Source organism: Gasterosteus aculeatus, chromosome 4 (assembly GCF_964276395.1).
Source record: "Gasterosteus aculeatus chromosome 4, fGasAcu3.hap1.1, whole genome shotgun sequence".
Classification (NCBI taxonomy): Eukaryota; Metazoa; Chordata; class Actinopteri; order Perciformes; family Gasterosteidae; genus Gasterosteus; species Gasterosteus aculeatus.
The window spans coordinates 35,519,308-35,532,689 of record NC_135691.1 but is presented as its reverse complement, the minus strand read 5'-3'; the positions used below and the strand labels follow the sequence as shown (position 1 = coordinate 35,532,689).

Below are 13,382 nucleotides of genomic sequence, written 5' to 3'. Positions count from 1 at the left end.
AACACGGAGAAAGGAGAGTTGGTTTATTGTGTCTGGTGGGACTTTACCACGTAGTGAGCGATGTTAGAGCTTATTCATATCGGCAACAAGTCAACACGGCAGCAAGTGACAGAAGACAATTGTCTTTTTTTATTCTAAAATACACCGTTTTATTTGTTGAGTTCACGACAAACGGCGGCTAGTTGCTAAACATGTAAAAACAGTATAAAAATAAAGTTATTACTTTGATACACAAAAAAAATAACTTGGTGACCAAGATAATATTTTACAACCGCATGGATGAGATGATTGTAAATGACTTCACTTTTATTGTTTCTGAGCAAAGCGGAACATCAAATTACTCAAGAAGTTTAACTACAACGCAGAGACAAAAGAAAATATCGTGATACATAAATACACTATATACTTCAGCAGGATTCAGCCTATTAATGAATTAAATGTATAACCGGTGACTGAACCAGCTTGTTAGGTTTCCATTTCTTAATGGATTTGATATATATATTAGTGATCTTTATAGCGTTAGCATGATGGCGGCGGCGTTACGTCCGTGTACATACATTACTTTGTTACAATTGTCAAAATACATTACTCTTAAATTTACACTTCAGACTCAAAGCTTTCTGGGAGACTTCTAAGTTGTTATAAAACACATTGTTAGATAAGAACGGTTCAGACGTTCAACACTGACATTTAATCGGCTTAAACTAAATATTGCATTAGCATAGCAGGCTAAGGATAACTTAGCGTTACCATAGATTATTTACCATCAAGCACATGGAATAACAGTGAACTACTAAACTACAGTCAGCCTCACTAGAGATTGCTGTACTACGGAAGCTAGCTTAGCTGCTTAGCTTAGCACTAGCTGCTTTATCACATTGGTTCGTTAGCGTTAAGCTCCTCATCCGCAGCCGGAGGTTTGTGACCTCGGCTCTCCGTAAGTTGCCCAAAAAAAAGAAAGTAGATTCATCAAGAGGCGCTAAAGGCTACGCTAAATGCTATGCTAAGCGTGTTGGCTTCCATCTGCTAGTAAACGACAGCAGGAGAAGAAGTAGAATTTTCTCGCAGAGGCGACTGGAGAAAGTGACATTTCTGTGCAAATGAGGGATTTAGGGATTTTCCGCCTGGAAGCCTTTCAAATATTTGAAGCGTGAACATAAAATAATTTCATAGAATCACAGCTGGTGTCAGAAGTTCACACGTCTGTTTTTAAGTTTACGTTTTAAAGGACGTTCTGTTAGTTGAGAAAATGAAAATAATGAATGAAGATTCGGCGACTACGGAGAGCGGACGTCACGACAGCAGCGAGGCTCAAACGTTTCCAGATGAAAACACCACAAAATCAGTTTATATCCTACAAGACACAGAATCACGACACGCCAGCAGCCTCAGGCCGGCGATCTCTACGAGGTAAACAGAAGAACTCGATCCGGGCCAAGCAAGTCCTCCGAGCTCCTCCCAGGAGCTCGGCGCCACCGACAGAAGAAGAAGAAACAACGCACGCGTTCCACCTTTAGAAATGGCTTCTTGCCTTCCACAGGCTCCGCCCACAGCCGTCCTCATTGGCTGTCTATCGTGCTCAAAGATCCTCCCCCAGGGAATTCCCTAATATCGAAGACTTTGCTGCGTGAGCGCGTTCAAGTCGACGCCTCCTCATTGGCCGGTTTCTGCTGAGAGGCGGGACTCGTACAGACTGAGGGCGAGATGGACGAACTCGTACTGCTCACCTGTCTGGATCATCCCACCTCTGTGAAGACAAGACAAGAGGATCAGGACTACACAGAGACCGGTTCACATGGAGGATCAGGACTACACAGAGACCGGTTCACATGGAGGATCAGGACTCACAGAGACTGGTTCACATGGAGGATCAGGACTCACAGAGACCGGTTCACATGGAGGATCAGGACTACACAGAGAGCGGTTCACATGGAGGATCAGGACTCACAGAGACCGGTTCACATGGAGGATCAGGACTCACAGAGACCGGTTCACATGGAGGATCAGGACTCACAGAGACCGGTTCACATGGAGGATCAGGACTCACAGAGACCGGTTCACATGGAGGATCAGGACTCACCTGTCTGCTCGGAGCTGGCAGGTGATGCTCAGCACGTCCACCCCTCCCTCCCTCTGCAGCTGCTGGCAGCCTATCGTCGTGGCAATGAAGCAGCCCGTCCGGCCAATCCCGGCGCTGCAAGCAGAGGATTGTGGGTAATGGTGTTATTTGACATGGTTACCCGGGGCAGTCCCCCCCCCCCCCCCTCTCTACCTGCAGTGGACGATCACCGGCCCCGCGGCCCGTCGCTCCGCCTCCACGTCGGACATCAGCTGCAGCAGCGGCGTGGTGGCGTCGGGGGTTTTGTGGTCGGGCCACGACGTGTACCAGTAGTGCTGCATGGCGCGCGTTTGATTCCCGCACTGCGACACAAGAACACGCGTCAAACCCGCCCGCCCCCCCGGCGAACAACACGGGGGCAGACGAGCGGTACCTTGAGGGCGAGGCTGCGGGTGGTGTAGTGGTCACACTCCCTGAGGCCGGTGACCAGCACCTCCACCTTCCCGTAGACGCCCCTCTTCTCAGGCCAGTACAAGACGCACTTCTGCATTCACGTCAGTTAGAAAACTCAAATATAAGATCACAACGGAGCACATTTCATTCACCTTTACAGAAGTAAATAATTGCCTCCCCCGAGTCACCTGACTTGATCTGAGCCCGCCCCCTCCCCGATGGGAGGAGCCGGCGGTGACTGATGCACCCTGGGAGGATTACCTCGTTCTTCTCCTTCAGTTTGGTGATCATGACGACGACGGGCGCCTCCTCCTGCCAGGCCATCTGCCAGAAGTCGTTCACCGTGTTCACCATGGGACCCTGCGTGGCGATGAAGGCCTTCTCGTGGCCCAGGTAACCCTGCGAGGGGCGAGGAGCCGGTCACACCGTACCAGGTACTCGTAGTACTGCGCTCACGCGACATGAAGGAGCGTCTGTCTCACCCGGATGTAGTTGGCGTTGATGTACGAGCTCAGCGGGTCGTTGCAGCTCTTTGACTTGAGGATCACTCTGGAATGAGGATCTGGAAGAGATGAAAGACTTCATGTGGTTCTGATGCGACTCCTGACCCGGCAGCGCTGTGGGCAGGACCCGGTACCGACACAGAGAGTCAAACAGGAACGAGTTTGATTGACAGCAGCTTTAGGTGGAAGGAAGGAAGGAAGGAAGGAAGCCCCCCCCCACTCAGTGTTATATTGATAACCCCCCTTCAGAGACATAAGTACACAATGTCTTCAGCTAACTGTGAGAACAAGCTGCTCTGAGGGAAATGGATTGTTCTAGTGTGTGTGTGTGTGTGTGTGTGTGTGTGTGTGTGTGTGTGTGTGTGTACGCTATTAGCTCGTCCTCGGCCCTTTGACCTTCGGCCCCTCCCACATAATAAAACAACTTCCTGGTTCAACAGGAAATGATCGCCGCGCACGCACAGTACTCACTGGGCAGTATGGTCTTGTATCTGTTCTTGGTCCCGTGATTTGGAACATCGAGCTCCTTGGGATCAATGAAATTCATGGGAATTTCCTGCGGTGAAAGAACTGTGTCAGTCGCAGTACTTTTGGGATTTGCAGTCAGTAAAACTTGTAGTAAAACTACTGAGTCCAGGTTACTCCGTCTATACGGATATCAAATCCCATCTGCTTTTATTGCATTCCATGTTTTACATTAGTGTCCCAACGCTGCTGCAGAGACTCTCCTCTCAACTCTGTCCTCCTCTCTAGACTCTCTGTCCTCTGTCCTCTCCGTGTCGGTCTGAACCGGTGCCATGAGAGCCGCCATGCGAGAATCAGAACGCTGCTCTGTTATCTGGCTGTTTTCTCTAACGCACCTACAGTCTGAACCTTGTCCTCTTACTGCTGGAGTTCCTCAGGGTTCCGTCCTGGGTCTCCTCCTCTTCTCGCTCTACACCAACTCTCCCTCGCTGTCATTCGCTCGCATGGCTTCTCCTTCCACAGCGATGCTGATGACACACAACTAGTTCTCTCCTTCCCTCCCTCTGATCTCTGACTGACATCTCTCAGCGGATCCGCCCACCATCTGAAGATCAACCCCAACAAGACGGAACTACTTCTCTTTCTGGGGAAAGATTCTCCGACACAGGATGTTAACGCCCAGTTTGACAGCAGGAACCTCGGCGTGACGTCGACAGCCGACTCTCCCTGACTCCCAACATCACTGCAGGATCCTGTAGATACTCGCTCTACTACATCAGGAGAACACGTCCTCTTCTCACTCAGAAGGCTTACATCCAGGACCTGGTCCAACCCGACATCCCGACTCGCACTCTCTGCTCTGCATGTGATAAACTGCTTGTTCCTCCTCACTGAGAGCAAAACACTCGACTAGATCTCCACTCTTTGCTGTCCTGCTCCTAAATGGTGGAAGGAGGTCTCTGAAGACACCAGGACCACAGAGAGCCTTCACATCCGGGCTGTCATGTTGCACTTGTCTGTTTGTGTCCTTCTGGTTGAAATGCACTTATTTTAAGTTGCTTTGGATAAAAGCATCAGCTGAATGACATGTGATGTAATGGTTAGCAATAGTTGCTAATGCTAACAGCCACTGACGCCGCCGCCCCTCCTCTGCGATTTGATCAAACGGAACTCACGGCGAACTCGGCGTGCAGCCGGTGCGCGTTGCCGACCGCGTCGCGGAGCTGCTGCCGCGTCAGAGGCCGGCCGGCCGCCAGCAAGTACTCCCTGGCCACCGCCTCCCGGGGCGTCACCACGGCAACGGCGCTGAGGGGCTCCACGGAGCCGAGGGCCGACATGTCCAACACCAGGGACACGTTAGAGCCTCGCCTGGGGGGGACAGGGACGAAGGACTAACGATTAATGACATGAAAACGAGCGATAATTAAAATAAGATTTACAAAATCTAAATGAGTGAAGGTTTATTTTTAAGGGGACTTATTACTGGCGTGTCCACCAACCCCAAGACTCAACTCCCGTGATCTGCTTTGGTTCTTCTACGTCAGAAGCTTCATGCGGAGCGCAACGGGAGCTGGCTCATTAGGGTCAAAGGTCACTCTGTGGACGGCTGTTTCAGAGGGTAAACAGTGATGCCGGCAGTATTTCATTAAGACCCCCAAGGAACCACATCAACTTGTGGTACCATGGGTCCTTTAAAAGAACATCAATCAGTAAATTGATAAATTCTTTGGAGTAGATTTAGTGAACACATTTTTTTTACCATTCCATCTAAATACAAACAAATTGTTTTAATTTTAAATCGAATAATGAAATAGTTGCAATTAAGAGGGGATTTTTTAATCAATCCCAATAAAGTGAATGGAATGTTTCTCATTTAAATGAAACATCAGTAAAGAACTGCAGTTTGTGTTTGAGTACGAGCGGACTCTTCGTCTGGCTACTTGTCGGCCGGCTTCCTGTCCGGGACGCCGCTACTTCCTGTTCGTCTGATTGCTGATTGGCCGCCTTCCAGGGCGGAGAACACACACACACACACGCAGAAAAACATCCTGTTCTCACTGAGAGTCTGAGATCTTCTCCCTTTCTCAGCGCTCCTCTGAAGGCCGAGCGGACCAAACAAAACGCCGCTCGAGTCGATAAAGTCGTGTTTTCTTTTCTGTGCGAGAGGCAACGTGAGGAAGGAGCTGTGAAAACACCCTGAATGTCTCGTTTTCCTTTATTTCCCCGACAGTGTGAGACGTCTCATCATCAGGAGCGAGTTCTTATCATCTCCCTCCAACTGACGGGTCATCAGAGGGGTCAAAGGTCAGGTTGATTCACGGAAACTAATTCCTGTCATCCAATGAGACGAAACAGAATAATGTCCAGAAATATGGCAGGAATATTATTCACATTAAGACGACATGTAATCATATTTACTCTGATGATTTCTGAGGTGAAATTGTGGCAAAATAAATCCCACTAGATTTTTTATAAAACTAAATGAACTACTAATAATAATCATGATAATTTTAAGATCTGAGCAATACCCTAAAGTCGCGTTTTGACCTTTTCTTTGTGAGATTATGAGCAGCGACTCAAAGGTCCGATGGACATGGAGCACTCCAAAAATCAGGAGGTCAGAGGTCGCCGCTCTAGAAACACAATTCCAACCCTAAACATGGGCGACAATCGGCGGCTCCTCAGGTGTGTCGGGACATTAAAAAAGGTGAATTATTAATACTTCTCTTTGTGGGAGTCTTTATTTGTTGCACAGGACGACGTTCTCACGGCAGCATTTACTCCAAAGTATGAAGAGGAATCAGACATTTGTTGCTCTTTATATTAAAGCTGGGACTCTGGCATGTAGACGTAGAGGTACTTCAATATTTCCATTTCTTCCATGTGACATGATTGAATGGAATTTTTAAGGAAGTATTTTTTTTTTTGTTAAATTTGATCATTGCAATTCATTTTTTTTGTAGACGTATAATATAATAATTACTACTATCACCTCTCTTGCAGTCCCGCCGCAGGCTTCATCCTGAAGGGGGAGGGGCAGGGCTTCAGCTCGTTGGGGGGCGTCACCGCGGCAACGCTGGCCTGGGGGGCGTGGTCGCTGCTTGCGGAGAAAGGGGCGGAGCTAGAAGGAGACAGGTGTGAGGTTGGTTTATGAATATAAGGTGCAGGAGGGGAACCCGTCTGTCAGCTGACTCACCGGGGCAGCGGGGTGACGGGAGGCGGGGCTAGCCGCCGGCAGGCTACAATAGGCTGCTGCTGCAGGCAAATGGGCGTGGCTACCAATGGAGGGAGCTCGGCCTGGACCATGCTTCCTGACGTCACGACCTGGAGGAGAGACGACCGGATACTGAGCCGCCATGATGGATAAATAACCTCATGGTGAATTAAACCGATATCGATCGATGCAGCGACAAAAACGACAGGCTGTGTGGATAAATATTATTTCTGTGAAGTAAACGTCGGTCCCTCCCACGTGGGATTACAAGAGCCCTTTGATTTATGCATAAAATAATCCAACATAATAAAAAATATCACAAATGGATTGAATTGTCTTGGTAAAGATCAGAGACTGTTAGAAGAGTTGATATATTTATTAACCGCAGACGGACGAACACACGCACACTTGTGGGCAGACCTTGGTGCCCTTTGACCTTTGGGCGTAGTCTTGGAGGGCGTTCGGGGTCAGGTGGAGGTCAGGGGGCGGAGCTTTCAGCTGTGTCTCAGAAACCTGGACCTTCTCTTTGAGTCGGTACAAAACCTGGAGATCAGACACGACAAAAGACCTTTAAACTTTAACGTTATCCAGTAATGAATGAAACATTTTTAAACGATATTTGTTTATTTCTTCTCTGCACCTTAGTTAATGTTTCATTTAGTTTTTATCTGCTGTTTCTCCATGAACAGAATATTTAAGAGTGATGAGGCAACATGTATTTCATCTCCTGACATCAGGAAGACGAACCACTGAGCTGTAAGATGGACCCTGAGTAGTGGCTCCCTCTGGTGGACCAAATGTCCCACTGCAGAAAATAAAACACTTATCATATTATATTTATATTTCCAATAAACCTTTCTTTATTTCTTATGTGTATGTGAATAAATGCGTTGTGCGTGCGTGTGTGTGTGCGTGCGTGCGTGTGTGTGTCTGTGGCCCTTCCCAGTTCGCTGGGTTCGTGTGCGTATGTTAGTGCGCCAAAGTGTGAGACTGTGTTTTACCATCAAGCAGGTGACGACGATGACGAAGACGGTGAAGAAGAGGACGACGGTGTAGAATCCTTCCCTGGTCCACACGTGGTCCCTCTGCTCGCCCTGCAGGACGTTCTTCTACAGGAGACAGGGAGAAAGACGCTGTGTCCTTGAGCCTCATCTTTAAATCGCAGGTTGGTAGTTTCACCTCCACCTGTGGCCGCGCTGACGGATGGTCTCTGACTCCATGTGTGACATCAACATGTACTCTGTCGTATATGTCCTATATGTGTGTTTATAGTCGCTGCTGGAGGACTTTGGTGTAATCCTGTACTGATCGATGGGACCTTGACTGCTCCATTAAACCTGATCTCTGCTCTCTAACAACCCCGATGCAGCGTCTCCGTGGCGACTAGCGACGCCGGCGTTCACCAGCAGGGCGATCACGCACCTCGCTGGAGACCTCGGTGATGCCGAAGTGTCCCAGGTGGCGGTGGAGGACCCTGACGTTCAGGGATCGGATGACCTCCTCGGCGGGGCGGGGCTCCGAGATCCCCGGCCTATCGGAGGACACGAAGAGCTCGATGCTGTTCTTCTCCTCCTGGAAGAGCCGTTAGCGGATCAATCACTTGTTCAAACAGCCGACCAGCAGAGTGAAGCAGGCGCCGTGTCTCACGTTCAGCCGGTTGATGTGCACGTGTTCCGCAGGAACGCCCAGCGCCGCCGCTACGCCTTCCCCAAACCACCGAAGAAGACTGACGTTCAGCCTCCTCACATCCACAGCCAGATACTGAGAGCAGATACACACAGACAGGTGATGGAGACACCGACCACGCTGCATCGCACTGCTGACACACACACACACACAACCACACACACAACCACACACACACACAACCACACACAACCACAACCACACACACACAACCACACACCACACACACACACACACAACCACACACACACAAACCACACACACACACACACACACAACCACACACACACACACAACCACACACACACACACAACCACACACACACAACCACACACACACAACCACACAAACCACACACACACAAACCACACACACACACACCACACACAACCACACACCACACACACAACCACACACACAACCACACACCACACACAAACCACACACAACCACACACACACAACCACACACAACCACACACACACACAACCACACACACAACCACACAACCACACACCACACACCACACACCACACACACACACACACAACCACACACACAACCACACACACACACACAACCACACACACACACACAACCACACACACAACCACACAACCACACACAACCACAACCACACACACAACCACACACAAACCACACACACCACACACCACACACACACACACAACAACACACACACACACAAACCACACACAACCACACACACAACAACACACACACACACACACACACCACACACACACACATCACGGTCGAACCAAAAACAAGTGCAATCATCATGTGTTCATTGCTGATAAATATTTAGATATTTTCCTTATAGATCAATCAATCAATCAATCAATCAATCAATCAACAGTCCAAAGCCCCAAAACTCACAAATCATTTATTTTACATTTGTTGCTTTAAAAATGATGAATATGTTTTACAAATTCCTAGAGGTCATTTTTTGTACTTTTTCAGCTTTAACCTGAAATAAAAGACAAAATGAAAAGAAAACATTGCAAAGACATTTAAGAACGTCAACAAGCACAGCCTGTAAACAACAACAACAACAACAACAACCTTACCAAGGGAACATGTAAACATTGTGGTTCCTCCCTGTCGAGCACAGGAAGCTTCTCCTCAGACAGCTGGGAGAGAAGCTTCCTGATCTAATCAATCCCTCGCCTGTGATTGGCCGAGAGGGGGACCGCGTTTAACGCACCACCTGATTGGGCGTCGTCCAGGTAACGCCATTATCCCGCTGCGCTTCCTGTTCGGATCAGGTGCTATTTCTGTCCCAGCACACACACACACACACACACACACAGTTAGCTGATAGCTGCGCTTTACAGTAGTTTTAACCTCATTGTCATCGTTGTTATTAAGTTCTCCGTTGGATCAAGGAGCGGCCATCTTTAATCTGCACGTCACCACGTTAATAAACAGGAAACGCGTCGTACAAAAGCTGCTCATAACTCATGTTTCACTGCGTATGTTTGTCTGTCCACACGCATGAATTACACAACACGCACACACACACACGCACACTCACTGGTGAGCATGTGATGCAGAGGTGGGCGGAGCCGGGACCATCTGGTACTCAGTCGTTGCACAGCAGAAACAACAACAACACGTATGAGCATATTTTATGGATCACGTTTAATATCAGTGGATTTATGGACAGTAAGAGGACGCCCGTCTCTACACAACATTCACGTCTTTTTTCGGATTTTATCCAGATGTCCTTGCCCTCCCACAATGCATCTGCGTCGCAAAAGGACATATTTGTTTAAATGAATAATTATTCCTCCTACAAATACTGTGTCTCTGTCTCACTGCGTCTGACCTGTCTGTCTCCGTCCTCCTGTCTCACTGAGTCTGACCTGTCTGTCTCCGTCCTCCCGTCTCACTGCGCCTGACCTGTCTGTCTCCGTCCTCCCGTCTCACTGAGTCTGACCTGTCTCCGTCCTCCCGTCTCACTGCGCCTGACCTGTCTGTCTCCGTCCTCCTGTCTCACTGAGTCTGACCTGTCTGTCTCCGTCCTCCTGTCTCACTGAGTCTGACCTGTCTGTCTCCGTCCTCCCGTCTCACTGCGTCTGACCTGTCTCCGTCCTCCCGTCTCACTGCGCCTGACCTGTCTGTCTCCGTCCTCCCGTCTCACTGCGTCTGACCTGTCTGTCTGTCTCGATGTCATTGTGAAGGCCTCCACTGTTTATCTGGTTATGTAAACTCCATTGTGAAGGTACGTGTGTCTCTCACACACACACACGCTGGCGATGGTGTTTCCATGGCAACAGAGAGTTCAGACTCACTCAGCGCCGGAGGAGTCTGCTGCTCCTCGTCGGTCTACTGTGATCCGACCTCTGACCTCCTGTCTCTGATGAGCTTAAAGGCCGCAGGAAGCGGTGGGACTACGGTGGCCCCGGCGGGACAAAGCAAAGGGAACGAAGGGATCGCCGAGGCAGGAATTATTTTTAATGTGTTTGTGTTTACATGGTGGACGTTGTGCCTGTTCTGGGTTTAAAGCTTAATATTAGACAGACTTATACAATCAAGGAGAGAAGGTGGAGCTTCAGAGGACCTCTTCATCCTCCATGATCCAACGCTTTCATATTCCTGCTTCCTCCGACATATTGATCACTTTTAAATAAGCTGCACCAATGACATCTTAGTCCCGCCCCAAAGAGCCTGACTGACAGGTAACGGACAGGTTTTGCCGAAAACAGAAAAGGCCTCATCCAATCAGAGGGCGGCTTACTCACCACGGTGACCAGGTGGCGTGCGGACACGGCGGCGTGAGGTCGCTCCAGCAGAGTGAGGCCGCGCTGCCCGCCGGACCCCAAGAGGGCGGATGGCGGCGCTTTGGCTAACCCGGCTGGGCGGCCATGGTGGAGATGGGTCCCGAACACGCGGCCCACATGGCGCGGAGGGTTCAGGTGGTCCGGGCGGTGACGAGGTGGAGGACGACGGCTGGAGTCCCGCGGAGGGAAAAGACGAAGCTCGTGGTCGGCAGAAGACGACTCTGAGGGACGAAGAAGAGGAAGATGATGAATCGTTATCATCACATCCTTTGTTAAGAAAACCGTCAGCAGATGTTCAACCTTCAAACTCCTTCACAAGGTTTGTGTCTTAGATGATTTTAACAAGAGACGAACGTTTTATTATTCGCACTCTCTCCCTGTTCTGCAGGATTAACAAAATGATTATTATTTTTATTTAAACTGGACAGTTTGAAGAATGTCTCTTGAGACAAACTCCTGTGGACTGTACGGTGAAGTGAAGGATTGTGGGAGGAGCGATAAGCCAGTGACCATAACAAATGGTCATGATGTTAATAAAAAGCTCTGTGTCATTGAGCATCTAGAGAAACTTCGATCAATCAGGCGGCGAGTTCACCGTTCACCGTTTAACGTTCTCACATAACAGTCGTGGGCACCGTGGAGGACTTTGGAGCATCGATGGAGGTGTGACTTCATCACCGCCTCATCCCTGTAGGATGAGCTGACCCGCACACATGGAAGTGAGCAGATTCTACAGCACAAAGACGTTCTGACAGAAGACAGCAACACTGACACGTGTCCTAATTCGACCCTCGCTGATGCTTCTGCTGGGCGAGGATCGCTCATTAGAATCCAGCTGCGATGGGGAGGATTTAGCTGCTCACAGATAAATGCAGCATTCGACGGACGGGATCAGCCGCCCGGGGCCCGATGCGCAGGTCCGAGCTCGCTGGAGGCTTCACGGCGACAGCGGACGCACCTGAGATCAGCAGCTGGCTCCACGTCAGACACCAGAAGAGGAGCGCGGCGGCCCCGCTGCGCAGCATCCTTCCCGCCGGAGGGCGGACGCGCTTCTCCCCGGACGCGAGCGGCCGCTTCACGTGCGCAGCGCGCGGCCGAAGCGCGGACACACACCGGCACACGCGACGCTGCTTCCCCGCCTCCCGACGTCCGAAAGCGGCCTGACTGGCGGAGAAACGGCCCGAAGAGGTCCAGGTGGAGGATGGAGACGATGAAGAGAGAGGGCGGGGGAGGAGGGGGGGGGGGGAGGGGGAGGAGGAGGATGGGGGGAGGAGGAGGAGGAAGAGGAGGAGGAGGAGGAGGGGTGGAGGAAGAGAGGTTTAATTTAATAAATAGCAACAATTAACGCTTACGGCTGTCAATATGTGTTTATAGGTCTGGATTATTAATCATACTTTTAGAAAAATAGCAAAATGAAATTTATGCCAGAAGAAATAGATAGCAATTAAACGGGTATGCTAATCTAGCTGCCATAGCATAGCGCATTAGCATGGCAGCTGGATTAGCTGTGATGCTGAAAACATTAGCATCACAATAGCATATCAATGCCGTTTTAAGGCCACCGTTGACCCTCACTGATTACGGGAGGCCAAGTGGGATAAAATATCCACATCAACTCCTCACGACGGTGAAATATTCACCAACTGATCCCAGGCTAGCCTCGGCTAGCATAAGGCAATGGGACAGTCGTGTTTGTATAAACCGTCACCAAGCGGTTCACTGAGGGAATCAAACCATTATTTATATTTAGAGAGGAAACGATTCAATAAAAATCTCTCTCTTCATCAATTCCGATCAACGTTAGCTAGCGAGTTAACCGGTGGCAAGATGGCGGCCAAGGCCAACTGCTGATGATTGACAGTTTGTCATCCACTTCCTGTCTAGCAAAACCACGCGGTTCTGACCGCTCAATACTCGCACTTGACTTCTTTGATTCCCTGGAAGTAAACTTGTAAGAATCATAGAGGTCGGTTTATTCAATGCAATGAATGCAGAATTGAAACATGTGATCGGCTGTCTGAGGAGCAAACCAGTGATGATAACTTCCTGTTTGACCTTGATTCAATTCAATTCATTTTATTATGAAAAGCCCAAAATCACAATTACAAATTTGCCTCAGGGGATTTACGTAAAAGTCCGGAAAACTCCCAGAAGAAAACAAGGGTAGAAACCTTCTGGAGAACGTTGGAGGAGG

The 13,382-nt window shown here is 49.4% G+C and overlaps 1 protein-coding gene and 1 long non-coding RNA gene across 2 annotated transcripts; one reads left to right on the top strand and one right to left on the bottom strand.

The window, feature by feature from the left end:
- On the bottom strand, positions 1 to 12,430 carry ptprr (protein tyrosine phosphatase receptor type R). The gene is made up of 16 exons (XM_078100816.1): positions 12,147 to 12,430; positions 11,150 to 11,409; positions 8,342 to 8,455; positions 8,117 to 8,266; positions 7,696 to 7,803; positions 7,115 to 7,237; positions 6,677 to 6,804; positions 6,473 to 6,601; positions 4,656 to 4,848; positions 3,487 to 3,571; positions 2,995 to 3,074; positions 2,774 to 2,911; positions 2,493 to 2,603; positions 2,273 to 2,421; positions 2,081 to 2,194; positions 1 to 1,747 (listed from the first exon to the last, which is right to left on the bottom strand). Exons 1-16 carry the CDS (start codon positions 12,211 to 12,213, stop codon positions 1,654 to 1,656), a joined length of 2,043 nt encoding a protein of 680 aa, XP_077956942.1. The 5' UTR covers positions 12,214 to 12,430; the 3' UTR covers positions 1 to 1,653.
- Positions 7,706 to 9,401, top strand: LOC144406137 (uncharacterized). Its single transcript, XR_013467340.1, has 2 exons — positions 7,706 to 7,859; positions 8,064 to 9,401. It is a non-coding gene; the product is annotated as an uncharacterized LOC144406137 (long non-coding RNA).
- Positions 12,431 to 13,382: the final 952 nt, after the last annotated feature.